We start from the raw sequence: 25519 nt of genomic DNA, 5'->3' as shown, positions 1-25519 counted from the left end.
AACTTTAAGGTAGTTAAGAAATGACCTGTTGTTGTTGATATAAAATTAAAAGCGCTGCTATTTGTGGTTCCAGTCCCTCCTTTGTTCCACAGACTGTGTGGGTGGACCTTACACAGCAAGATGTCCACATATGGACTGGTTACATATGTCACTGTAGTCTCTAACAAGCTGTTTCAGGCATGCATTATATTTACAGCATAATTTCTACACGTAAGGTCAGAATTGTGGGACTTTTGGGATGTTTTATATGAAACCTCATATGCATGGAACTGTAAAAGAGCGCACAATCTCCGCCAACACTAGTTTCCAATTCCACAAATTTTTACCTAGTAAAACATTTTCAAGGTCAAAGTCCTGTTAGAAGTGGCTTATCAAAAACTAAAATATAATAAAAAAAAATATAGATCAAAAGGGCTTTTCAATGTTAAAAAGAATCATATATTCGCTAAATCCACAATACGGATCAGATGCGGATTAAAATGAGTCTTTTTGTTGAGAGTGCCAGTTTGCGCCTCATTGTGATAAATGAGAGTGATTGAGGCACTTTTGATTGATATAATGCAAAAATAGATTCAACAGAACTTTACTGACCCCTTGGGAAGACTCCCTCAGGGAAATTGAGGTTTAAAAAAAATACTTGATTAAGAGAACAAGCTGGCTCTTGGTAGTGTTGAAAAGTTAAAAATGTCAATGGTTTATGTATAAAGCATGCATGGTCTTCGTGAGAAGAGCAGAAGGGTAGAAAAAAATGGAAAGGAAAAAGGAGCTAAAAGAAGTAAAACTGAAGAGCTGCTGGAGAAGCAGCCGCCCCCAACAGCATCTGAGCAAAAATATGAGAGTGAGTGGATCATGTTTGATTTAGATATAATGTAAAATGTACACAAAATGGGGTTTTCAATGTTAAAGTTAAATGGCCACAAAATCTGTAATCCGGATCAGATCAAGATAAAACTTTCTCAGTCGATAAAGTCAAATGTGAAAATATGAAAGAAATTCAATCTTTTTTGACAGTTATGAATTTTTGAAAATTCGTTCAGTGTTAAAGGATAGGGATTTTTACAATTTTACAGCATTTTTCCTTGAAAATTGAATTCTTGCCTATCGGGATATGAATCTTGAGTAAACAATTCATAACGGTATATGAAAAATTGTGGGCTCCAAGTGGTTCACAAAACATCAAAAAACAGGGATGAAAATAACATACAGTTTACATATATATCTTTTACGTTTATGTATATATGTAACAGCGGTTTCAACCATTCTTGAATTGAGTCTCAAGTTAGAGCTGTATTACATCAGTTTTAACTAAAACAAGTTGAAGGTAGACAAGTTGAAACCAACCAACTTTTAATACATACTGCATGTTCTTCAACTGTGAACATCAGAATAAATATGGCTCTTTCAAGGTACATAAAACCACTCAACAAAATACCCTGTTGAAACAAACGACCAATACAAAGTGCACAAATAAAAGTTTGTTCAACTGCATCACATTACTGTTGTATTTTTTCAATACAAATAAATAAATAAATAAATATTAAAGCGTTTACATTCAAAAACTTCAGGAGGCTTTAAAGTTTGAGCACATGGGACAAACTTGTTATTAACCATCTCCTCTGGTGCCTACAGAAGCAGTGATCCATGCGCCGTACTGGACTGACACACATGCACACTCACACCCACACAAGCAGTACAAACCTAAATGTATTTGGCACAATATTGTCGCATAGAACATAAATCACTGCTAGCAATACAACATTGTTAGCTTAATGGAGGTAATACTTGCTCTGGGCATGTTACAAGAACACAAAGTTTAAAAATGTAATTCTACTTATTACATGCTGACTGTTAAGTATTGAAATGTATTTCTCAGAATAGAAACCCACTTACTGTATACAGCATGAACGGCAACATCAAAACTGTGTATAATTCTAAAAATCTGTTCAATTTTGCTTATTTAGCCGGTTAGCCTCGTGAATACTTACTGATCGGAGAGTTCCGTGATGATGAAAACGAGTATTCTTACCGACAAGGAAAGCACCACATGTCCTCGGAAAGTTCTAAATTACGGACTTATCGCTTACAGCTAAGTGTAATGAGGAATGTAAACAATTTGCAACAAATAAGTTGAGTATGACCTCTGTAAACCTTTGTAAGATGTCATCAAAGTCTAACAGGCATAATCCTATAGTGCACTCTAGAAGTAATAATAAGACCGTACTGCACAAAGGGGTTGTCCTGGCCTGTTCAAACCATCTTGACAAACAAAATGTTGATATATATATAGAGTTAGTAAGGTATTCAGTAATACTAATCTTATTATAACAGCTTGTGTATATTAACAGTTTACATATTACATACATTATGGTATAAAAGATACATATTTATAAATTGCTATGAATATAGGCAGGTGCTTCTGTTGAACAGATGCAGAGCCAGGTATAACATAACTATTCTATGATTACGTACTCTTACCCAAACAAATACAAATAAACGCTTTCACACGCGGCTCAGGGGGTAAACCGCTGTGAAACTCCATAGCGGTTATGAATTGAAGCCTCCCATGCACAGAGAGGTTTCAATACAAGTCAAGACTGGTTTTCAAACAGGCCAGTGTGAAACCTTAAAACCTCAGCATGCATGCTAAGTACAACAGCGACCTCTGGTGGACATGTAGGTATAATTATTACTAAATGTATTCACCTCGAGCCAAACTGTAAATATTTTGAGGTGCTTTTTTATAGTAAGATTGCATCAGTACAGCTAAAATACTACAAAGATTTAGCCGGAGCGGCACTGAACACTAGTTAACCTGCGATAAATAATGTCAACGATGGCCTACAACAACGTATTCACAATCTCCTGGTTTAATTTAGCCTCTCAGCCTCCACAAGCACATTTACCTCATGTGTATTCTCACCGACATATATTAGATTCACATCAGTATTCTAGCAGCGGAAAACACATAAGCACTGGATATCGACAGGAAACAAGGAACAAACAATTCCTTCGTTTTTTTTGCGGAATCTGTATTAACCTCAATCTGTGGTGGGGCACAGTACTATGTGTTGAGACGTGATCTAGTGAGCAAATCCTGAGAAAGTCCAGCTATGTATGTTTGTTGGAGACCCAAACCGCGTGTGGGTTTGACATCTCAGGCTTGATTGGCAGGCTGCCCTGACTCCATGGTAACTCCACTGTATCTTCCACAGATGTACCAAACCACCGATCAAAACCACCAACCCCTAATATGAACACGCACGCGACACTCACTTTTACGAGTAAAAAAAAAAAAAAAAAAAAAGCCTGTCTCCAAAGACATGCAGGCAATGTCCACCATCACGGATGGCTAATTCACTAACGAGTTCATCAACGAACAAGGAACCTGCATGAAGCGAAGATGAAATAAGGAGTATGTTTTGTACGGAAAAAATGCCAGTGGCATGCACTTTCCACAATAATGCCAAAACAAACCAACAAACAAAGAAAAAAGTGCCTGTAGTTGTATTCGAAACATAACTCCACGTTTGTCTATGCAAGTTCACTTGACACTGGAATTGAGAAGCTCACGATATCCACAATCTGCAAGAAGAAACAAACAAAAAAGCAAAAACTGCACCAAGCCACATTCTAACTCTACGTCTACCACCAGCTTCCTAGAGTGACACCATGAAAAATCACGTTAACTATCTGCAATCTACAAACCTGTTCTACACCGCCTTCTGCAAAACCTCGTCTTCAAAAGTAGGAGATTAAGAAGATATGTTTGACCAGCTTCACTTTGACACCAACCCTGTACTCCGTCTTGCTTTTGTCTTCTAACCAAAAACTTAAGGTGCGCAGCTAAAGTGATGTTTGTTGTGGCGTCAAAATAAATCTCGAAATGTACAGCAATGACGAGGATTCCGGCTGAAGAGGCCGGCGGGTATGACGCTGCAGCCGCACGTACGTAGCCGCGCAGACGCTCCCGAGCATCTCCCTAAAGCTGCACGGGACGATGAGATGCTTAAAACACACCCTGACAGGACCGTGGCTCAGCCAAAAAAATAAAGCCTTAATGGTCAAAGAGGCTGCTATTTGCCAAACAGCGCCACCCTGTGGACACATCTAGAGGCCCGTCAGATCCACAATGGCCTTGATGAAGATGGTGTCGTCACGGATGTAGGAGTTCTTGCCGTCGAGCTTGGAGAGCGGACAGAAGAGTGGACAGCCACTGGCGATGTTCATCTCGCTCACGGGTCTCTGGAAGGAGGAAGAAGTGACGTCGGGCCGGAAGGCGTCGATGATGTGCTCCCTGTTACTCTGATCCAGCAGCATCAGAGTCACCTGGAGGTAAGACAGGGACAAAGGAAGGTGAGACGTGACAGACGCCGTGGCCAGAAGAGCGAAGACAGCTTTCCTCTGCAGGCGTGTTACCTTCTGGTTGAAGGGCCATTTGAGCAGCGCGTCACTCAGCCCCCTCATGACCACAAAGAACAAGGACAAGTGGCTGCCACGCCCCGTCCCATCTCCATTCAGATAGATCCGCAGACACATCTTATAGCCGTACTTACTGGTGTAGAAGGCTGCCAGAGGACAGATACAAGGACAAATCAGTCTTTCATGTTCTTGAAGGGCAAACCTTCAGAGGGAATGAAGCTTTTATTTTTAATGCGTCTACATGACGCTGTCGGTTCTGCACAAATCAGCATGACATTGAAAAACACAGACCTGTTTGATTAAACGTTTCGCAAAACTAAGTATCTTCTGTTGGTTTAACCTCCTTTGTAATGATCCTTGAATATTTAGGACTATACTGACAAGTGTTTCAACTCAATCTGTGCTACAACAGACGAGACAAAGACAAACACGCCTCATTCTATCAGTGCTTTCGGGGACAACACCACCAACACCTTCCTGTCAGCTTAAGACAGACACTCAAGAGGACGTAAAGGAAATATTGTTTTAAAGCTACATTTACAAGCTCTGAAGGAAGGTGATTTTTTATTGGGGCTTTGCATCAAGAGTTCCAAGCATGAGAATCAGCATTTTTTTCCCCTCTGCAGCTGGATCTAGAATTGTTGCTTAGGACATTTCTGTGGCACTGGGGTGGGCATGAAGGGGAATATACAGTATATTAGGGCTGCAACAAACGATTATTTGGATCATCGCTGAATCCGATGGGGTTTCGACACGATTAATCGGATTAGTGGGGGAATTTTCTAAAAATGTGCCAGGGAAACAATTTTTCTCTCCTTCCATCACTTTATTTAACAACAGAACATTATTTGAAAACTTAAAATACTTGAAAATCAACAAATCTTCAAATGTCCCTTGGCTGTTATATAATAAAGAATAAAACAGTTTATAATAAAGAATAAAACAATTTATATTAAAAAACAAAAATAATTATTTCAAATGGCATTGCTTTATCAAAGTGCTGAGTTGCCATAAAACAACATTGAAACATATAAATGTTATAAAATATATGGTGAAAAAAAGAGGTATTTTTGTTGCTGCAAATGAGCAATTAGCATAACCAGTTAACCATAAAACCTAAATCAAAAACTGTAGCCGACTCATATGTGCAACATTCTCTGTATAACTTTTAAACTATGTGGTCATTTCACAATGACACATGTGACTCATGTCTCTTTCTCTAAAATCGTATTGTAGCATTATTAGTTATTATTACTATTATTATTGTTGCTATTATTATTAATATATAAATAAAAATAAATTAAAAAAATTATAATTTATACAACAAACACTGAGCCATTAATTATTATACAGAAAAGAAATGCACAAACATGCTGAAATGCCAGCAGCTTAATGCTAACTTTAACATTGAAAACGCCATAGACATGCTAACATGTTAGCATCAGTGTTAGCATAAAATACATCTATTAACTGTTTCATAAGACCATAACAGGTCAGTTTAACATAAAAAAGATAAATATTCCTCACAGACATATGCTCTTTAGGGTTTTAGTGGGGTCGTTTTGACCATTGGGGTTTTTCTGTGATTATTGTATGGCTTTTGCCTTACAATATAAAGCGCCTTGGGGCAACTGTTGTTGTGATTTGGCGCTATATAAATAAAATTGATTTGATTTGATTTTGATTTGAAAAATTAAAATAAAGCGAAATAAAACAAATGAAACCAACGAAGCAGCAGCTCGAAGCACTCCTTCATTGGTTCAAGATTCAAAGCAAAGCTCGGTTGATTATATGGAAGAAACTAAACATTTGCAGTAAAACAAAGTTATTTAGCAACTAATCGATGACTAAATTAGTTGACAACTATTTTAATAATTGATTTTAATCGATTAACTTGATTAGTTGTTTCAGTTCAATAGTATATACACACAAGTAATAGATGAAATATACACTCACCGCTCACTTTATTAGGTACACCTTGCTAATACTGGGTTGAACCCCCCATTTTTTTCTCCAGAACTCTTTGAATTCTTCATGGCAAAGATTCCACAAAGGGTTAGAAACATTCCTCAGAGATGTTGGTCCACACTGACATCATACCATCACGCATTCTGCCCATTCTCCTCTGACCTCAACAAAGCTTTTTCATCCACACATCTGCCACTCACTGGATATCTTCTGTTTTTCAGACATTCTCTGTAAACCTTAGAGATGGCTGTATGTGAAAATCCCAGTACATCAACAGTTTCTGAAATACCAACAACCATGCCATGATCAAAGTCACTTAAAATGCCCTTTCTTCCTCATTCTGATGCTCGGTTTGAACTTCAGCTAGTTGTCTTCACCACGCCTAGACGCCTAAATGCACTGAGTTGCTGCCAGTGGCTGATTAGCTATTTGTGTTAACAAGCAACTGAACAGGTGAACCTAATAAAGTGGCCGGCGAGTGTGGGCAGATAGCTGACCTTCCTTCTTTAATCCATCAGCACTGTACACAATTCCAACCATCTGGTTGAAATTCTATCACCAAACAGGTTTTAGACATGAAACATGCCCTCAGATGACGCCAATATTCCATTCAAAGAATCCTGTCAACTGAATTAACCAATGAGGTCAGTGGTAGCACGATGGGCCATTGAGTTAAACGCATCTCTAGCAAGCTAATGTAGATCAGTAGACACCTTACAAATAGACACCATACTTCTGTAGTACCAAGTACCTGGATTAAATTAGCCTAACCCTTACTTTGCATACAGTAATGTATAGACACTGTAAACCTGTGCCAATCTCAGGCTTATTTAACTGTGGCAGGTCACAATACTACTACTAGTAATACTAATAATAACTAGCATGTTGTCCCTGGGGATCCATGGGCTCTAGACTGGATAGTGTTTATAAAATAGGTACGTGACAATTTCAAGGGTGATAATAAATTATACAAAGTTTCTATAATGACTTTAATTGAACAAGCAGGAAATTAAAATGATAAAGTTTTGTGAATAATAATATTTATTATTTGGCAAATTTAGCTGATGTCATGTTTTGCAAATGACACATAAGACAGGTTACCTGGTGAGAACATGGCGGGCGCTCGACCTGCAATGGCATCCTGTCTCTTTTTGGCAAAATCAGAAATCCTCCAGACAAAGACACCATCAAACGTAGTTGCAGACATTTCTCTCAGTCGGCCCTCCATCTCGGCAACCGTCAGGTCCTTCAGTCCCACGGTCCTCTCCAGCTGTCGGACCTGAACCAGTTGAAAATGAACAAAGTTTTATTTAGTTTATGATTACAACACAGACTACAGTAAGACAAAAGCATAGTTGAAAACAGTGTTTGTATATTTTATGGATAAAGTGGAACAACTCTCTGGTTTCTAAGGCATTCCTCATTCAGGCGTGTCCTACCTTATTACTCAGAGCTTCGATCTTGTCCTGGTCCAGTTTGTGCTGACGGTTGCTGGCTTCCATGGTTGTGGCAAACCTCTCCACCTCTCTGTTCAGCACACACACTACATTTTCAAAAGTGCTGGATTTCACTTCGAGCTCTGTACACCTGCGGCCCAACTCGGCCACCTTGGTCTTCTCGCTGTGCAGCTGCAGCTCCAAAGCAGCGCCCATCGAGCTGGGCAGGGGAGTGAAGGAGGTAGACACAGAGAGAGTGGGAGCCAGAGTGGGAGGAGGAGGGAGAGGCGCTGAGGCTGGTGGACCGGGTGGGCCAGAGTCGGATGATGAGGAGGAGGCGGCTCCCTGCACGGGAGGGCCGGAGGAGGTGGTGCTGAGTTGGGAGACTCTTGCCTCGAGCTCCCTGAGGGACTGTTGGAGTTCCACCAGTTTGTGACCAGCTACTTCTAGTCCCTGGGGCTGCAGGCCCTCCATGCTCACTTTCATGCCCATAATGTAGTGCAGCAACAGATTGAGGTGATCGTAGGCATAGGCACGCTCATGGTCGTGAATCTTTTCCTTCTCCACCTTCAGAAATGGAGGGAAACGATGAGGATGGTTTAGAGTAAAGTGAGTGAGGCCTTGTTCAGAGTGCCGGCAAAAATCCTATTCATGTGCAGATCTGATGTGAATCTGATTTAATGCTGCAAGTCTGAACATTCAAAAGTGGCATGAAATCTCCCCCCCCCCCCCAAGTATGTTTCAAGCCTCTTTCATTGGTAGTTTGAAATGTGGTTCAAATCATATTTTCTGCAAATCTGTTTTGGTGTGAACACTCAGATCAGATTCTGGGTTTTTTGCAACTTTTCTTGCCATAAAAAACTAAGCAAACACTAAGAAACCGTCAAGAACAACAGCAAAACGAAATACGGACGAATTGAGGTTTTCGCTCAAATTTTCTGAAATTTAAAAATCCTGACGAAGGGACCGCTGCAGGAACGAAGCTGAGCGAAGGTTAAACGATGCCAACAAAAGTCAACGAAAGTCCGGATTTCTTGTTTCGTTCGAGCTTTGCTGCCCTTCCTTAAGTGCCATGTGACTGGGCCATAAAACTGATTGGTGGGGTGGGGGGTGTTTTTTGTGGTGAGACCTGTGCTGAGAAATGTGCACTCCCTCCACTGCGCTCTCTCTCTCCCCTCCAGTCAGTTTTCAACCAGTTCTATTAAAACCAGCCACTACTTGCTCCAAAAAAGAAACCAAAATGTTCAACATGTTGCATGACGTGTTTAGAGGGGCATGCTGTCAGATAGCAGCCATCATACAGCTGAGAGAAGGGGAGTGAAAGCGAGAGAACAGGAGTACATACACACAAACCTGGAGAATCACTTGGAGCGAGAGATTAAAGGTAACAGCTGAAGTGTCCCCCCACCAAAATATGATGCACCACACTTCACCCACATGTCCTGCTGGGCCCTGTGTCAAATTTTTCTTTTTTTTTACTTTCACTTTTGATACTCTGTGTGCTTCTTACCCTGTGTGCTGCCATACAATTCTGCTGGAACCTCAATTTCCCTGAAGGAGTCTTCCGAAGGGATTAATAAAGTTCTATCTAATCTAATCTAATATATCTAATCTACTATAGCAACCCATGTGAATCAGAGTTAATGAGGATTGCTACAGGGACACACAAATCACGTCATCACTTGTATACTCATATATGCCGTATAGTCAGTCAGTGAGATCAGAATTGAATCAGATGTGCAGTAAATTTGATATGAACTGGCAGTTTGAACAAACACTAAGGATTGCTGGGCTGCATTTGCTTGTGGACCCTCGAAAGCTCTTAAAAGACACAAAACAAAAAAAATGTAGTTATTTCTGTTATGACTGTTCTTTGTGTTGGAAGGTATATTTGAATGTTTTCACACGTATTGTGACTGTGCTGATGTGTGTGTGATCGTGTTATGACTTTGTGAAGCACGGTGGCTTAGTGGTTAACACTGTTGCCTCACAGCAAGAAGGTCATGGGATTGCTTCCCACCTGGGACCTTTCCGTGTGGGGTTTGCGTGTTCTCCCTGTGTTTGCGTGGGTTCCCTAGAGGTGCTCCGGCTTCCTCCCACTTCCAAAGACGCGCAGGTTAGGTGGGTGAACTAGAAACTTTAAATTGTTCGTAGGTGTGTTTGCGGGTGTGAATATGTTTGTTTGTCTATATGTGACCCTGTGACAGACTGGGATCCAGTCGAGGGCATACCCAACCTCACTCCCTATGACTGCTGGGTTCGGCTCCAGCACCCCCATGACCTTTAACTGGAGTAAGAGGGTGTACAGGATGGATGTCAAAACTGAGTTTGTGTGTGTTGTTTGTGTGCTTTTCAAAACAAAGCTGTTCTTTTAAATAGAAGCTCGATGTGCTTTGCCGATTCTCTTTTCTTCCTGCAGTCCACAACGTTAATCTACAATTTGAAGAGGTGAAATGAGAGCGTTGTGCAGCCTGGATGTACTGTATGTTACTTTGAAAAAGTAATCCAATTACTGATTACTCCTTGAAAAAGTAACTTAGTTACTTTACTGATTACTCAATTGTAAAAGTTACTAAGTTAGATTACTAGTACTTTTTTAGTTACTTTCCCCAGCTATCGACAACAACCCACCTCAACATGACAATGATACCTGTTTTGCCAAAACTCACTTTATAGTCACCCTTTCTTGACTTCAATGAAAATAAATACTTGTTTTATGAAAAGTAAAATAAAGACCTTTTTCTTGACCTCATATTTAACTGTTGACAGCACTGTAACAGTAAAACTTGCAATTTCTAACCTACATTGTTTATAAATGTAACTATTAAATTCTTTCTAACATTTTACTTGTCGAAATTATTATTATTATTATAATTAGTATTAGTAGTTGTAGTAAAAAAAGGCTTCAAAACTGGACCTTTAATCTAGGGGTGGGGGGGGGGGCACATCCCTGCCCCACGCCCCCATTCCACTGGATTCACCCCTGCTTTGGTGTTTGAGCACAAAGAATGGATAACATTTATTTATGCAGAAAACATGACCAGATTTACAGGTAAGAAAGTTTTATTGCGTTTTCACATCATGTGGTCCTCAGAAAGAGAGTTTAGGTGCATTTGAGTGGAAAATAGTGTTAGTTGTTGACACGTCTCGGAGGATCAGCTGTTTTTACGGAGCGGCTCAGCTCAGAATTCTAAATAAAGGAGGAAAAAAGCATAAAAATGTCTTTGTAAAGCTCAGTGCAGGTGTGCTGTTGTCACCGCGCTTTAAGAGGTGAGGACGAGTCGTAGCTGCTGCAGAAAACCACGGATGAAAAGCTCACAGCTCGCTGAAAGTGGGCAGTTCAGTCAAACCCAGACCCCCTGCCTATGGACCAAGTTTAATGCTGCCATAGACCCACAATGCAAAAATAATAGCAAAAGAAATAACATACAGTGACTTGGAGAAGTAACTTTAATCTGATTACTGATTTGGAAAGATTAACGCCTTAAATGGACTGCATTTATATAGCGGTTTCCATCTGCATCAGACGCTCAAAGTGCTTTACAATTATGCCTCACATTCACCCCGATGTCAGGGTGCTGCCATACAAGGCGCTCACTACACACCGGGAGCAATAGGGGATTAAAGGCCTTGCCCAAGGGCCCTGAGTGATTTTCCAGTCAGGCGGGGTTTTGAACCCATGATCTTCTGGACTCAAGCCCAACACCTTAACCACTAGACCAACACCTCCCCTAGATCACTCGTTACTAAAGAAAGTGGTTAGATTAGAGTTACCGGCACCACTGACTGTATGTATAAACTGTATGTATAAAATGTATGTGAAAACTGTCTAGGTCAAATTAGGCAACTTACAGACATATCACATCCGACGACATGGAATCGACATGGAGTTCTGAATTTACTGCAGAATTTAATGTGGTCCACGTACTACAAAGAAAACATAAAAACACATTTGGTATGTTTTGCTGAATTTGATTCTGATCCATACAATTTATTCTGCAGAAAAATGCACTTTAAGTTGTTTGCAGATTTACCTTTTCTCTGGGGATTTTCTTCTTGGCACAGCCTTCACAGATCATTGGGTACTTGGGACAGATTTCATCATGTGCCTAAAAATTTTTTTAAAAGAGACAAAAAAAACCCTCAGCATTTCTTTGAATGTTGTAGTAGAAAGCACTGTGATCTGAGCTGAGCATCTTCAAATAAATCATCTCTAACCTTGATGTTTTTAAAGTGAAACGGCTCCTTGCAGTATTTGCAGTTGAGCGTTCGCTCCGGGCACTCCCGCTCATTATGCCGCTCTTGTTCGTTGAAGCGGATTCGTTCTTTACAGGAGGGGCATGGGATGATCATGAACTCGCATTTTCCCTCGTGGTTCAGCTGAGAACGTAGAGATTAAGTTGAGCTGTTGTGGCAGCCTTTACGTAATAGTTACGGTGTGTGAGAGCCGGAAATGTCCACTCAGAAAGCAAAAGGCCAGCAGAAGCCATCAACAGTCACAAAGATTTGGTTATTCTAGTCGTCTATCACGGCATATTGAAGCTGAAAGCAAAATTTCATGGAATTTACATCCAAATGTGTCAAAGGTGTAGGTACTGCAGTCATTTCTCTACTTACTATTTTCAGGGGTCAAACTATCTGGATTACTGGTGTGTGTTATTTAACTTTTGACCCCTGTACAAACTAAAACTGACCTTTGTCACTGTTTTTGCTGTTTTTACCCCATAACTCCATAACAGTCACAGTTAGTCCAAACTATACCTTTTTGGAATCGTTATGATCAGAAAAATAATGTGATATAGTTTTCAACATGACTGGAGCATTTTTACATTTTGACCTCTGTGTAATTCTTCATTGACCCCTGCCTGGCTACAGCTGCCACCCTGGGATGGCTGTATTACATTTCTGTGTACACTGAGGCTGGATTCTAAGTGTCATTTCATCACCTTAATTGGTCCCAAAAACCAGCCCATGGACTATGAGAAGGAACACCTCAGTTAGCTCATTGAAATCTGAATACAACTGGGCGTTCAAACATGACAGTGACCCCAAACACACATTAAACCTGGTTGTGAAATGGGTAAAGCAGACTAGCATTAAGCCTTTGGAATGGCCTTCCCAAATTCATGACCTCAACATGATTAAAGGATCCGGATGGCGCTTTAAAAGCCAGTTCTATACCAGAAAACCCAATCAATTTAATTGAACTCTCCCAGTTCTCCCAAGAAGAGAGCTGTGTAACAAATTCTTGATTTTCTCATATTAAACATTTATGTTACCATGAAACATACAATCATTCTGCCCCCACAAAAGTACAACTAAAGGTACCTTGACACTTGCATGAATTTGATCCGTGCACTGGTACGCAATCTGCCGTGCCAGAGATTAAATTCCTTGTAAACTCGTTGTAAACTGTTGTAAATCATTGTAAATTGTGTGCGGCTGTGTGCAAGTGTGCAAAGAAAATTTTGAAATGTTCAAAATCTCTGGCAAGCATTAATTATGTGAACTTCACGTGAACATTGTGCAAACAAATACACATAAGAAGGAATGAATATGCAACTGTTTTATTAAGCCATTACAATATAAATATTACAAATAATTACCTTTTAGACTGTTCCAAATGTGTTCTCCACTTCATGAAATGCAGGAAAGAGAGAGAAGAAAACTGCAGCTGAAACAGTCCTCTGTGATTCCAGAAGCAATTAGAGGTGTTTTCATCAGACAAACTCAGACAGAAAATGATTAATCCGGTACAAAATAATTTTTTTATATAATGCAGTGTCCAGCGGCACAAAGCGCAGCATCCAGAGGAACACAACGGGTGGCATTGTCTGAGGCAGCGCGAGGATTAATTGCGTGCAAGTGTCAAGGTGCCCTAAATCATTAAAAGCCTAATGCCATGACATTCATGTCCATGATCAGTGTATGCAAATTTCTGACCACAACTGTCAATGTATAACAGTTAAGTTTGTGACCTCACCTCATATTCTTTAATGGTGCCTTTCCAAGTGCAGTTTTCATTAATACAAACTGCTGATAGGTTTTCCACTTCTCGTCGAACTGCGTTGTCAGGAAAAGCCTGGGGGACGAAAAAAACAAAAAACAGGAGAAAACAAAGCTGTCACACTGTGTCTGTGACACTGTGTCTGTGCTGTGCATCTGTTCTGTTCCAGGACAGAACATCAAAACGACAAAAACTTTTCAACAGCTAACTCTGCAGTCTTGAATCATGTTACTAATTTTTTTCTCTGTGGATTCTATTCGCGGATTTTTTGAGTCCAATTTTGCATGCATTTTTTTTTTTTTTTTTACAGCGCATTGTGTTCTGCGTCCTCATCAAGCAGGCCGGTCGCGGCACCATTCTGCGTGTCTGTTTATAAGAATCTTCTTGCCCAGAAGAAAAAAGAGCGCCAACAACTAACCATAACTGTGTTCTTCACTCGGAAAAAGACACCTGGACCGAGGTGTCACTCAGTGGAAAAACACGCGACAGCGGAGTTGCGCCAGGACGAAAAGGCGCTATCAGAGGAACTGTGAAATACTGGTCAGTCACTATTAATCATTTCTTATGTGTCCAACCTCGTAGGTTGATCGTTAAAATTAAATTCGTTAGTTCTAAAAGCCATCATAATTATCTATAGGAAAACATTCTATTTTTATTTCTCAAACAAATGTTTGGGCCTGAAAACAGGTTGGTCTTATTTTTCTACTAAGGTTTGAACTTTGAGAGTTTTTACACACGAGAGAAAAGTAAGAAAATGTTAATGTCTGTTTGAGAAAAGTGTATAAAGTGTGTAGTGAGGGGTTTTACAACCTTAAAATGTCTATAATAATTGTAAAAAATAACGCTGACCACTTCGCGGATTTCGCCTTTTGCGGGTTATTTTTAGAATGTAACTCCCGCGATAAACGAGGGACCACTGTATATAAAATTCTAATTTAATTACATTTGTTCCGCAACTCTGATTGGTTAATCGTGTGAGATTTCAGACCATGAAATATTGCGTGGACGGTGGCAGAATATTCCACCGTTTCACATTTAATGTCGTTACCTTCCTAAAATAATGGCCTAAGTCATATTTTACAAAACATGACTAAGGCCATTATTTTAGGAAGGTGACGATGTATTACTCCACGCCCTGACCGCGCACGCTGCCATGCAGATGTCAATAATGGTGTCGTGAGCTGTGAGTGAGAGAAAGCGGCGTAGCGACAATAATCCTGAAACGGATTAATTTAAAATATCATACAAAAGTATTAATGTTTATTCTGCTTACAAAATTTCCAGTTTGCCATGAAGACGCTGTTGCTACGGTAAGCTTTGTCTGTGTAACAGTTTTATCAAACTATGTTATTATGCAGATTAAGTTGTAGCCTTCAGTGGTGGACACGGATCCATGCAAATGTTGGAAATGGATTAGAATGGGAATAACCCTCTTGTGTCTGATGATTTGCGGATGTCAATGCTGGATTACGGTCACAAATTGAGTTTTACCGGCGACGCGTAATCCAGCATTACCGTCCGCAAACCATCAGACACAACAGTGTTATTCCATAATTTACTTTCCATGAGTGTATGCAATCCCTATAAATAATGTGCTAAAAAAATGTATTGATTAAATTAACTGGGCACTGTATCAGATTATCATAATTATCAAATCTAACTTTTTCATTTGCGGCTTATCTTTTCTTCAAAGACTGAAAACTGTTTGTGGGCCAATTAACTTCCACTAAATTTAGGTCCGCTAGCTTTAAGTCAGAGAGCCTTTAATAAAAATACAGTTTAGTGGTCAAAAAATGTTTGAAAACCCTAAAATCAGTCATTTGTCCCTGTTGGAGCTCATATACTGGATCCCCTAAGTGATATCGACACATCGCTTGAAGGCAACTTTTCAGTTAGTGGATAACAAAGCCAGCTTTTAGCTTCACTGGGCCCACCAGGAGCATTCCAAGACATTATACTCACACATCCTTGTTTTAAAATTGACGTTGTCTCTTCAAATATTTCCTCCTTAATGCAAGCATTGCATTTCTGTGGTCCATTACTGCAAAGTAACAACAATGTACACAACAACGTCAAACATCAGATAAGAATATAAATAAATAAAGTGTTTTGATAACTGATGAAATTTAACAAACTGCAGAAAAGATCTAGATTATGTGAGATGAACAAAGGGCTAAAACAAGGACAAACCTTTTTGAACAGGTTTTAGACATTGAAACCAAATAATGATTTTTTTTAATAGTCCTCAGTAGGTAGCGCTGTTGCCTCACAGCGAAAAGGTTCACTTCCTGCCTGGTCCTTTCTGTGTGGAGTTTGTATGTTCTCCCTGTGTTCGTGTGGCTTCCCTCTGGGTGCTCTAGCTTCCTCCCACTTCCAAAGAAGGAAGTGAAAGACAGATTCCCCTAACGGAATGTTAGGGGAATCTGTGACTCTAAATTGATCGTAGGTGTGTGTGGGACTGTGGATGAGCCTGTCTGTCTATATGTGTCGGCTCCGCAATAGACTGGCAGCCTGTCCAGGGTGAACCCCACCTCTCACCCAACGCCTGCTGGCATAAGTGGGTTTAGAAAATGAATGGATGGTTTTAACTGGTTTAAAGTTGTTCTATACTCATGTGAGTCTGGTTGAAATTTATTTCAGTTCACTTTACACTTGAACTAGACATTTGCACTTTTGAACTTCTTTTTAAATGCAGCACTTTGTAAAAGTTTTTGAAAACTTGAGTGTTTTGATAAAACTGTCGTGTTTGATATTTGGATTTTCCTTCATCTGTTAAATTTAAAATGCCCAATCATTTCTATTACAAGAAACAAATTGTAAGAATACAACCTCATTTTTAGACATTTCAGAAAACAACATAAAATATATTTTGTAAATAATTTAATATAAATGAAGTATGAGGCATTTTTAATTATTTATATTATATCAGACATTTACATTATTTGTAAAAGTTTCATGTACTGTAGGTCCACATTAGTGGTAAAGTAGATGAAGCAGGATTTTAAGAAGATTCAATTTGGCTGGATTTGACTGATTGCTAAAAACCAACTAAGTACTGTTTGTGTTGTGGACAACTGGTCCAACAAAACCACTGGAAGATGTCTCTGGCCATGAGAAAAGGTAATGGTATTTTTATTTCTTGCCAGCCAAAAAAAAATTCTCTCTATCTATCTATCTATCTATCTCTATATATATATATATATATATATATATATATATATATATATATACACACAAATAAACATTTTAACTAGTAATTACATTTCCTTATTATATGTTGACCAACTACAACTACACACTGTAGACATAGTAGGCATTAATGTTTCACCTGACAGTCCTGCTGAAACAGTAGGAACAGAAGCGATGGCCACACTGGGCTTGAAAAGGTCGTCTGAGTATATTATGACAGCAGTTGCACAGGTGTTTGTCCTCCAGCTTATTACCCAAGATCTTCTTAGGGAAGCCAGGCTTATTACTCTCCATCGATGAAGGGGGGGAGGGCTCCTGTGTGGCCATGCTGTCCGTTCACACGTCACACCTGGAACAGAAGCAACATGAAAAATTACGATTTTGCAGGATATTGATAACGCCCTGAACAGGACCAAGCAGGATCAGAAACAGAATGAATGATGCCAAAGAGCTTAAAACCAAATATAAATGTTTGTATCCAAAAGAACTTCAGACACAGACGTGAAGCATCCGACAGTAACAACAATGATCAGTCTTAGGTTTGCAAGAAACTGCTGATTCCAGTGTGTCTTCCTTTAAACGAGGAGCTGCTTGTTCTCTGAAAAAAAGAGGGCGAAGTTCTCTCCCACACTAAGTGGGCGTGTCACACAAAGAAAGAACACCTTCATAGGTTGTCTCACAGAGCAAGCAAGAGTTCAGACCATGCTGCCACACTCAAACTCATATTTTGTCCCCAACCCGGAACTTAGAAATATTGCAGTTCCTTGACTGGCCACTTGGGGCTGGCTCCAAAACACAACACATTGCCACAAGACTCCTTGTTAAAATGTCCAACTTTAGAGCAGAAATAAACATGTTTACAGCCTGGTACAAAAAAAAATGGCTGTGGTCTCTATAGATAGTTTCAGCCTCCATGATAACTGTACTTTTTTTTTTTCCTAACTTCTTAGTTTAAGATATTGCAAGCCATAAAGTTCTGTATAACTGTGGGTGTGGTTGCTCTGAGTGACAGGTACTGAGCCCAGTAACTCCTCCTCTCACTGTGACTGTAACTCAGAGTGTGCTCGTTGTCAATCGCTGTCGTGTTTTTGGAGTATTTTATTACAAACATCTGGAATAATACAGCTTGTTGTGCAGTGAAACGTCATAACGAATCATCTAAGATGTCTCTGTGCCAATATTCACATGGAGTGAAAATCTCATCAGATTTAATGTTGCACTTTTTGCAGCTGTTGGTGGCCGCATCCTTTAGGTCCACTTAATGTACGATTACTGATGAAATAAGCGGCTAATAACTTTTACTGTCCACACCAAAGTAAATCATTAGGAGAACCACAGCGCAGTCCCTAAGAATACAATTGAATAAACACTCAAACCAATGCTAGCCTGTTAGCTGTAAAACTGTACTCAAAGAAAGGGGCGCATTTAGGCTTTTATCGTCACGCACTGAGCCACTCATGCCCCACCCCTTTATGGCTCTCAACATGGTGACACCCAGGCAAGTTTGTCATTTTGGTTGTTCCGCATCGCTACAGAAAACCAATGGGTGATGTCATGCAGGCTTTGTCCAGTATATATACAGTCTAAGTTCCAGACGAGGTCTTACGAGTCATTCATTTCTAAACTTTGCATATTATATGGGTACTCTGACATACTAAGACATATGAATGTGGGACTTCAGTAAGTTCTGTGAGCATAATTTCTCTGGAATAAATTAAAGTCAAGTGTGGGATGTTATGTGGCTACGATCCTGATCTAAGTCCAACCCTGGGCAAGAACATATCTACTTTACTTCATAATGGCACCATTTTTCAGACAGCTTTTAAAGTCTGGTTAAAAATGTAAAACCTGTCACTGTGACATGACAGCAGACTAGCAGAGGATTCGATTGATCGGTGGGTGGCCCAATCAGCTTTTGATTAGGTAAAACCAATACGAGAAAAAAGTGAACACCATATTCATTTTGTGGTCAAACAAGGACAACAATGCTTTCAAATGTCTTTTTTTTTTCCCAGTTTGTTAATAATTCCAAAGATTTCTGCAGGTAGAGTTTAAATATTTAGCAACATCACAAATGTAAGTCCAAGAAATTGTGTTTCTGAAATAACCATTTTGAAACTTTTTTCACTTGAAAGTAAATCCTCTGTTCATCTTAATATTTTAGTGTTTTTATCATTACTGTTGAATCTAAGAATGTCTAAACTTAACAACACATTTTTCTATCATTTTAAAAAGGTTTTCTGCCCATTGACACAAATAACGACTGCTTTTTCAGGTATTAAAAAAACCTTGACTTCTGTGTATGTGATTTACGTGACAACTGCAAGTAGATTTTAATTTACTGTTTTTTGAAAACATATGCTGGAGCAATCCATTTTTCCCATCTATGTAACCATTAGGTAGAGCAGGTAGCTCAGACTGAGTTAGGAGTTGGGCTACCAATGTGTAGACTTGAGGTTGTTTCTCAGTCATTCCTCCTCCAAGCTGTAAATGGATACCAGCCTTGGCTGGCAAACCAACCTGTGTGGACTGGCATCCCGTCCAGATGGAGTCGTAGGCTCTCATCCACTTCATGCTACAAATCCAGAGATAAGCAAAGTCGATATAGGACTTAGTTCTTCTTCAGACCATTAGACACTAACATGGGCAGTTTTATGTCAATTTATTATGCCGAGTCGGGGAAAATTCGACCAGCTGTGAGAGTTGCTTTAAGCCAGTGGTGCTCAAACCGGTGCCCAAGAACCACCTCACCTACATAATTTCCATTGCTCCCTGCTCTGCCACAACAAGCTGATTAGCTCCTTCAGTTGTGCAAACAATCAATTACTAACAGACACCTGACTGAGCTAATCAGAGCAGAGCAGGGAGAGATGGAACATGTTTGAGAACTACAACTCTCACACCTGGAAGAGTTTGGTGCTGAGTTACAACTCAGAGCAACTCGGCTGATTTCCACAAGCAGCTCGCATCTGCTCATGCACAGTGTCAAGTCCACCCGAGCAGGCACACCGCTCGGCGCAAATCAGAGAATGTTGAGGGGGTCTGAACTTAGTCAAACTACCAACTGCCTCAAACCAACCCACACTAAACATGGGACAGTCTGGTGTAGACCACACATCGCAACTCCCAACGAACTTGTCGCACACTCGGCGGTGAACTTGTACTCAACTCGCCCAACAGAGAAAGAGTTTTCAATCACGAAAGGGATCAAATCTAAGCTCGAGTCTATATGCCTTCTGGCAACCTGTAGCTGACATTTCATGTCTTCTTCAGAAAATCCTTCTCTGTGTCAAGTCCACCATGAAACTATAACTGGTGATGCAAAATAACAAAATGTCAATGAATGACAAAATAACACTGTGCACAATTTCTCCGATCACAGCCACAGAAGCCTATGCTACTTCAGACTTGTCATAGGTGTCTTGGTGGCTTCCCTCATTCGTCTCCTTCTTGGACAGTCACTCAGTGTTTCAGAACTGAGTACTCCATTCAAAGTTAACCTTCAGTACCACATTGTTTGTATTTTGCAACAATTGATGCAAATGACATCAGTGAAATGCATGGAAATATTCATGTCTCCACCCTCTTCCTGATTGTCAAAAGAAAGATGGCTGTAAACATAACCATTTCTATGAACGCCAAGGCTCATATTTACTTTGTCCAATTACTTAGGGGCTCTGGAAATTAAGTGACTGTGTATAAATGACTCTTTTTCTGTCATAATGCAATATTTTTGTTAAAACTAAATTAAATACTGAATCTAATTAATTAATTAATTAAAACTGTGCCACCGTCCAAATACTTGTGAACGTAACTGTATCTTGCGGTGAGTCACCAACCCCAATCCTGGACACAGTATAGAGTATCTAATATCTTCTCTGTTACTGGCTGGATTAAGAATAAAGTTCTCTTAATATTTATAAAATGATTTACATTACCACGTCGCAGCTTCAAAACATAATTTCTTTTTTGGTAATGAAATCTGATTTGCTGTTATTCTGTTATTTAGTGATCACTGGCAACTCTCTTCAGCATCCAAGCCCCGCTTAGGGTGGTGCCAAAGATCACACAGAGCGCCCAAGGTTTTGTCTTTTCGGAAGTTATTGAAAATAAAAGTTCACTGTTTTCAGGCACGAGAATGTCACATCCTGAAAAATCCTGAAAGTCAGCCGGGATCTGGGACCCGCTGTAAGATTAGGAGCTACTGGGTTTTAGGACAAATTAGACTCATTTTATGCCTTATTTTGGCATCCAAGCAGATGCTTGAAAAAAGGAAAACTTCATCCAGACTGTCCAGGACAAATCCTAAAAATTCTCTTGCCTGATTAAATAACGCCACACTTTCATTCATACATTCATCTTCTACCGCTTAGTCCAAATAAGGGTCGCGGGGGGGGGGGGGGTCGCTGGAGCCTATCCCAGCAGTCATAGAGCACGAGGTGGGGTACACCCAGGACAGGACGCCAGTCTGTTGCAGGGCCACAAACAGACAAACAAACACACCCACACACACACCTACGGACAATTTAAAGACTCCAATCCACCTAACCTGCGTGTCTTTGGATGTGGGAGGAAACCGGAGCACCCGGAGGAAACCCACGCACACACGGGGAGAACATACAAACTCCACACAGAAAGGCCATGGGAATTGAACCCACGACCTTCTCACTGTGAGACAACAGTGCTAACCACTAATCCACTGTGCTGCCAACACCGCACTTATTTTACAATAAAAACTAATGAAAATTTTCTTTGGATGAATCAAAGATGAATCATCTCTGCATTTCTTAGCTACGGGGGCTCTGAAGGGGAAAAAAGAAGGTTGTGAACCACTGTTGTAGGGTATGTAAAACTTGTGCACAATCTGGACTTTTGCATGGATCTGCACAAAAACTCAAGTTTCATCAATAGCAGTTTGTTTGATTTTGAGAATTTTAAAATCTAAAAAAAAAATGCTCTGGGTAGCTACATTAGCTATTTTTTTTTCTTTAAACAAACAGTAAAATACAAACAGGATCAGCATCACTATGTGGATTCTTCCTCTTGATGAAGCCGATCATTCCACAAGGCTTTGTGGTGATCAACTGAAGTTTTGGAATAATGCTGCGAAGAATCAGACAAATACACACTTCTTGGTGGAGGGTGAAAATCAAACACATATATTTAGATGATTAATGCAACAGTTAGAGCAGCCCAGAGTGGCTGCTGTGAAACACATGCGGTGTCAGTGCTCTCTGTGTGGAGTTCTGACTAAATGCTTGCTCTGGCCGCCAGGGGAAGGCCCACACCCTTTGTTTACATTTCGTTTGGTGCCTTCATGGCTTCTTGAGGCTGACTTGGATCAGCCTGGTGACACCGGCTGCTTGTCCTCCTCGTCTGATCCCAGCGAACAGCCGCCGCCGCTGCTGCTGACATCCATTGTGTCTCCTCCTCTGCCTCCTCGTCTGTTGCTAAGCTATCAGCAGCCTTTAAGTCACAAGTGGTACCCAGCTCGGGCGCCACGCCCCTTTCAGATCCCAACCCCCACCGCCTGCAGGAGACCATTTACTGAAAAGCTAAAAAAAAAAAAAAAGAAGAAGAAGAAGAAAAAGGAGTTCTTCACTCACCAGCGTTTTCTCTAAACTGTCATCGCGAACGGAGACTGTTTCCAGTTAAAAAAATAAAAATAATAAAAATCACCTCCCTGCTCGCTCGCGCAGCGTGTCGACGTTATATGTGTGTCTGGAGCCGGCTGGACGCGTTTTCCTCAACGTTTGCCACATAATATAGATGTGGTCCCTCAAAGCGACGGCTGTTATTGTCCAATATCGCCATTGCACTTCCAGACTGGCTGTTACGTCATGCAGTGGGCGGAGCGCGAGCCGACAGGCGGGAGAGATGTGGAGGCGTGCAGGCCCATTGGTTCAAAACTGACGAGGGGGCGGAGCCTTTGTTGTGAACGCACTGTCATGTTCAAATACAAAGGAAGCGTCCACAATGTGAAATAGTACAGAAATATGTCATATGAGAAGAGGGGAGGAAAATAACAGAAAGCTGTTCGTTTTTTGCGCTGTTACTTGAGAGAAAAGTACTAAAGAGACGGAAAGAATTTATTTAGGTTTAGCTGTTTTTTTTTTTGTTTTGTTTTTTTTGCTGTTCCAGACCAGTGGCGTATCCAGTCTTTTTTGACTTGGGTGGCCCTGGGAGCGGGGGGGGGGGGGGGGGGGGATTTACCAGCACACACACACACACACACACACACACACACACACACACACACACACACACACACACACACACACACACACACACACACACACACACACAAGTTACTCGCCTTTAACCTTTCAAATTGTTAGTGGAAAACTATGGAGTTAAAATTATCTCATTAATATTTGTAAATGCACACAGGGTGATCTACAAATAATCATTGATTTGCAAATGTGTTCAGATATCCACAAATGCAAATTTCATATTTGTAACTTGTAAATTGGTCTTTGCAAATAATGTTGTATTTGCAAATATAAAACTTAATTTGTAAAAAAAAATTACAATTTGTAAAAATTACAAATTTTTATTAATTAAATAAAAATTACATTTGTAAAACTGGAAATTATATTTGTGAATTGAGTTTCAGCATTTGTGGATCACCAATTACACGCATTCATCGCTTTCCTATGCGACGTCATTTTGAGACATTCTTTCCACGAACACAGATCCACAAACAAATGCCGACTGATTCACAAATACACATGCACACTGGATGTCCACTAGATGGTAGTGTGGTTCCATTCATTGATGTGGTAAGCTGAATTATTTTTTAAAATTATGTGTCCGCGAATTTCATCATGGGAAAGGGGGCGGGGGTGTTAGTGTTGTACTCTTTAACGCAGTGGTTCAAATAAGCATATTAAACAGCATTGCGGCTGTGCGTGCTCCGTGACACAGACATGCTGCAAAATTCTTCTTTTAAAAACTTGAAAGTTCTAAAAGTTGCTACATTTAGCTAAGCTTTGCGCAGGAGCCACACAGCGTCACCGCAGCAACCAACCAGTCCCACTTTAGGACAACTGTTGCAACAGCCAGGCTCCGCGGATCCGAGGAAACTGATTTGTATCTGTAACACGCAGATCAGTGTCCGCGGACTTATAAAACTTGCATTATGTTGTAAAAAAAATAACGCTTTGCGATAAGCATTTTAAATACTCAGTAACGATCACGATTAAAGAGTCATCCGGGAGCATATAGTTTCAGCTTGCCACATCAATGAATGGAACCACACTGCCATCTAGTGGATATCCAGTGTGCGTGTGTATTTTTGAATCAGTCGGCATTTGTTTGTGGCTCTGTGTTCACGAAAAGAATGTCTCAAAATGACGTCGCAGAGGAAAGCGATGAATGCGTGTAATTGGTGATCCACAAATGCTGAAACTCAATTCACAAATACAATTTCCAGTTTTACAAATGTAATTTTTTTTTTTTTACAAATTAAGTTTTATATTTGCAAATACAACATTATTTGCAAAGACCAATTTACAAGTTACAAATATGAAATTTGCATTTGTGGATATCTGAACACATTTGCAAATCAATGATTATTTGTAGATCACCCTGTGTGCATTTACAAATATTAATGAGACAATTTTAACTCCATAGAAAACAACTCTGCTGGACTTATATCAAAACCACAGATGAAATCAGTAACATTGTACAAATATAATTTATTGGCAATTTTATTTTAACAACTCATCTTCCGCATAATTTGACCTTTGATGAAATGTTTAAATTATCTATGAAACATGGACCTTTGAACCTCCCGCTACGGTAAAACAAAAAGTCAAAATGCTCTCTGATAAATACTGCATAGAAACCAAAAATGCCACACTAACAAACTGAAATGATGCAGTTTTAAAAAGAGTAATAAAACAGTAAGACAATAAAACAACAAAAAAGAAAAGAGTTATTGCACAATTTAAGTTAGAGTTCACACTGTTTTTTACAAAACTTTCTATGAGGACTGTCCGTATGTTGATAGCAGTTGGCTGCTCACTGTTTTTGCTACAGCATTTACATTTAAAGCAAATCTTCTCTCCAGACCATCCACACAGTCATTTTCTATGTCTCTTCAAGTAGCTTGCGGAGATTTCTTTGAATCTAGAATGACAAAAACAAAAAGAATAAATAAATCTCTCTAACCATACACAAGCAAAATACAATAAATAACACAATGTAAAGTGCTTAGAACTTGTTTTTCCTGAAACTGAGGACTGGGGACAGAACAATTTGTAATTAAAAGCAAATGTAATTTATACTGGAATTAGTTAATATATTTCTTTACATACTTGCAACATGTTGCATAATGTGGCAAGTAAAAACTCAAAGGTGCTGTAGAGTCTAAGTCAGAGTGCCCATCTTCACGTAGCTGTTTGTTCAAAAGTGCATACTGCAAGTGCAATCGGGGCACTGTCAAATCTACTTTTTTACTAAACAGTACACATAACTGTACTGCATAATGTTTGGT

General features: G+C 39.9%; 2 protein-coding genes across 4 annotated transcripts in view; both read right to left on the bottom strand.

The window, feature by feature from the left end:
* Window positions 1–1327: 1327 nt before the first annotated feature.
* On the bottom strand, window positions 1328–22861 carry LOC117529039 (TNF receptor-associated factor 2-like). Of its 2 annotated transcripts, none has more exons than XM_034191732.1 (11): window positions 22626–22861; window positions 17159–17368; window positions 15793–15871; window positions 13807–13905; window positions 12042–12203; window positions 11858–11932; window positions 11676–11750; window positions 7827–8390; window positions 7489–7666; window positions 4417–4565; window positions 1328–4326 (listed from the first exon to the last, which is right to left on the bottom strand). In XM_034191732.1, the coding sequence occupies exons 2-11, from the start codon at window positions 17344–17346 to the stop codon at window positions 4108–4110; spliced, it is 1788 nt and encodes a 595-aa protein (XP_034047623.1). In that variant the 5' UTR covers window positions 17347–17368; window positions 22626–22861; the 3' UTR covers window positions 1328–4107. The 2 variants fall into 2 exon arrangements, with proteins under 2 accessions (XP_034047623.1, XP_034047624.1); XM_034191733.1 differs by lacking the exon at window positions 22626–22861 and adding an exon at window positions 22319–22576.
* Window positions 22862–24699: 1838 nt separating this feature from the next.
* LOC117529040 (GRAM domain-containing protein 2B-like) overlaps window positions 24700–25519 on the bottom strand; it is a 43619-nt gene continuing 42799 nt past the window's right edge. For both annotated transcript variants that reach the window (XM_034191734.1, XM_034191735.1), the window contains one exon: window positions 24700–25152. In XM_034191734.1, coding sequence (XP_034047625.1) covers window positions 25114–25152 — 39 coding nt within the window. In that variant the 3' untranslated portion in view covers window positions 24700–25113. The remainder of the gene's footprint in view (window positions 25153–25519) is intronic.

The sequence above is a fragment of the Thalassophryne amazonica genome, chromosome 17 (genome assembly GCF_902500255.1).
Source record: "Thalassophryne amazonica chromosome 17, fThaAma1.1, whole genome shotgun sequence".
In the NCBI taxonomy this organism is placed as follows: Eukaryota; Metazoa; Chordata; class Actinopteri; order Batrachoidiformes; family Batrachoididae; genus Thalassophryne; species Thalassophryne amazonica.
Note: the sequence above shows the minus strand (reverse complement) of the source record. Positions and strands in the feature narration are given on the sequence as shown.

Excerpts from the sequence above, each read along its gene's own strand:
- LOC117529039 (XM_034191732.1), bottom strand. The coding sequence starts at position 17,346 with ATGGCCACACAGGAGCCCTCCCCCCCTTCATCGATGGAGAGTAATAAG. Across the intron at positions 11,933-12,041 it reads TTCACTTTAAAAACATCAAG|GCACATGATGAAATCTGTCC; the intron begins GTTAGAGATGAT and ends AAAAATTTTTAG. Across the intron at positions 4,327-4,416 it reads AATGGCCCTTCAACCAGAAG|GTGACTCTGATGCTGCTGGA; the intron begins GTAACACGCCTG and ends TCTTACCTCCAG.